General features: G+C 66.3%; 1 protein-coding gene across 1 annotated transcript; it reads right to left on the bottom strand.

The window, feature by feature from the left end:
• Window positions 1-1034: 1034 nt before the first annotated feature.
• MNEG_11192 (flagellar associated protein) lies at window positions 1035-2222 on the bottom strand (the record flags this gene model as incomplete). Its single annotated transcript, XM_014040337.1, has 3 exons — window positions 1035-1039; window positions 1248-1479; window positions 1722-2222. 3 exons carry the CDS (start codon window positions 2220-2222, stop codon window positions 1035-1037), a joined length of 738 nt encoding a protein of 245 aa, XP_013895791.1.
• Between the last annotated feature and the right edge of the window lie 597 nt (window positions 2223-2819).

Below are 2819 nucleotides of genomic sequence, written 5' to 3'. Positions count from 1 at the left end.
CAGCCGTGACCAATCCGTGGTAACCCCGTGACCCCGTGCAGCCGTGTCCCCCGTGACTGGACGCCCGTGTCAGGCACGGGCCGTGACCAATCCGTGGTAATTCCGTGATCCCGTGCATCCGTGACAGCCGTGACGTCCGTGACAGCCGTGACTGGTCACGGGAAATCTGTCACGGGTGACACGGGCGTCCAAACACGGGGGACACGGCCAAGCCACGGTAAAGCCACGGATGGCCACGGCAAAACCACGGATGGTGCACGGGCCCACGTGGTCTTCCCGTGACAACTCGTTCTGTGAGTGTTGCGCCACTGGTGCCGACGCTGCTGTGACGTATGCCGTGTCGCACCAAGAAGGACGGCATCGGCCCTTTGCGTGTATCCAGTGCAACGCCACTCGTCGTGGCCTCGGCGCACACCACAGGCGCCGCCCACAGTGCGCTGCATTGCGTGGCCTCCGACTTGTTGCGCGACGGCGACCGCAAAGACTCCGCGCCAGTGGCAGGGTCGCCGCTGCGTGGCTTTGGTTTCGCAGCACGAGAGCCTGCGTCCCATAGCGGCAGCCGCTCAGGGGACAGCGGCGTGCTCGACCCACTGCAAATGTGCGCTGCCCACACATCAACAGGGGGTGCCAGTGGCGGTTCAGACATTGGCGCTGCAGCGAACAGTTGTGAGAGCTGCGGGTTGGCGCTGTTGTCATGGTGGGACAGGGTCGCAGGCATGATTGAGACAGTGGTACCATCTTGGGCTTGCAACGGGCGTTGCTGGCTTTGGTGCTCAGGCTGCTGCTGCTGCTGCTGCTGCTGCTGCTGCTGCTGCTGCTGCTGCTGCTGCTGCTGCTGCTGCTGCTGCTGCTGCTGCTGCTGCTGCTGCTGCTGCTGCATGTTTGCCGCAACTGCCTGCTGCAAGCTCAGCGACGGCTCCAGCGGGGCGCACCGCCCCCTGGCTGCCAGGATGCTCTTTGCCATGCGAACACGCATTGCCTCGGCTGGGAGTTTCACTCCTGTGTATGACATGCAAAGCGGAAGTGAGTCGCGTTCATTCTGCACACCACACAAGTCAGGGGCGTGCCTGCTAACAAGCCAACTCTAAGAAGCACTGGAAGTGCCTCCCTTTGTGGGGGTGCAACAACCGAAACCCGATGACCGCAGGGTGCGCGGCAGGGCTGCCTGCCGTCCAGTGTGCGGCCACGATGCCCCTTGTGACCAATACAGCTCGCTGCAGCGAGGCAAGAGGACGGACACTGCCCACCTTTCCGCGCCGCATCGCTCGCGCCGGCCTCTTCCAAAGGCACCCTGTCTGGCGTGAGGTGCGTCAGGAAAGGGTCCGCCTCCACCGGCCCAGATGGCGCCAGCCGCCGAGATATAAACGGGTAGCCATCCAGGAAGGCCAGGCTGGCGCCCAGGCCGGAGAGGCAGTCGTGGCCGCGGTGCCAGAAAACGGCGTCCCCTCCGCCGCCGGCGTGCCGCTGCCACGCAGCGACCTACAGGTCGGCGAGCGCGAGAACTTTGCAGGTTGCCGGGGTCGCGTTTGCGAGGAAGGAAAAGGAACGAAGCGAGTGCGGCGGCCCCGTCTACCTCTGAATGCCGGCCGCACGAGCATTCGCTGAGCAGTTGCTTCACCTGCACCCCCCCCCCCGGCCCCCCCTGTCCGGCTCCATTGTCCAAGATTTGCACTTGTGCCAGGCGTGACGCGTGCCTTGTCGGCGTCGACCGGTGCACGCACCTCCTCAACAAGATCCAGAGTGCGCGCCCGCAGCGTGGCCACCATCCGGAAAAACAGCGACGCCAGGGGGTCCGACACCACCAGCAGCGGGTCAAAGCCGCGGCCGCAGATGCTGCCGCCACCACGACCGCCCACCCCTGCAGCCGCCTGCGCGGCAAGCTTCGTGCAGCAGACGCTGAGCTTGTCAAGCGCATCCTCGCGGGCGCGCACGGCCTTGACCACGCGCAGCTCCGACTCCAGGTCGCGCAGCTGCGGCTGCTGCTGGTGCTGCTGGTGCTGGTGCTGGTGCTGCTGCTGCTGCTGCTGCTGCTGCTGCTGCTGCTGCTGCTGATATTGCGGGTGGGGCTGGTGTTGCTGATGCTGGTGCAACGGGTGGGTTTGGGACGCCCTTTCCTGTGGGTGGTTCTGGAGCTGGCGCCGCGCGGCCGCAACGCATTCGGCGACACTGGCGGCGAGCGACTGCGGCGGCGGGCGCTCTGTGGCAGCGACGCGCGCCTTCATTGCTGCAAATGCGGCGTCCTGTGCCGCATCATCTACGGCCGGCGGGTTTGGGCTTTCCGCAGCTGTCAAGCGCGACTGCTCCTCCACCGCATGTGCCAGGTGGCCGCGTGCATTGCTTGATGAGATGCCGCCGTGCATCTCAATAGAGCATTGGCAGCTTGGGTACGACCTGCGGGCTTCGTCGCCGGGGGCTGCAGCGCCTGCACAGGGGTCCAATGGCAGGCGCGGGATGGCTGCACTTGGGCGCCCCCGCGCCGTCTGCGGTTAAGCCTCCCGAACATGCTGCCGCGCGGGCTGAGGCAGCCCCCTGGTGGTGCCTACTGCCGGTGGCGCTGCAAATTGCAGCTTGCCCGGGTTGACTGCTGTCGTGTGCTGGCCGTTCGGGGAGGTGTGAGGCTGCGACGTCGGTTGGAGCAGGCGGCCGTACTTCTGCAGCCAGTACTCCTCCCTGCGCCGCTGCTTCAGCAGAAGAAACTCGTGCATGCGCCTCGACGCGTCCACGCCTGATATGCAGTGCGCCGCCGCAGCCCCGCGGTGCCGGGTGCCGGGGAAAGGTAGCATTGGGGCCTGCTGCCACCTCTTGGGAGTGGGGCCCGC

This window comes from Monoraphidium neglectum, assembly GCF_000611645.1.
Source record: "Monoraphidium neglectum strain SAG 48.87 unplaced genomic scaffold scaffold02633, whole genome shotgun sequence".
NCBI lineage: Eukaryota > Viridiplantae > Chlorophyta > Chlorophyceae > Sphaeropleales > Selenastraceae > Monoraphidium > Monoraphidium neglectum.
The sequence above is the reverse complement of the archived record's forward strand: the minus strand, read 5'-3'. Positions and strand labels throughout refer to the sequence as shown.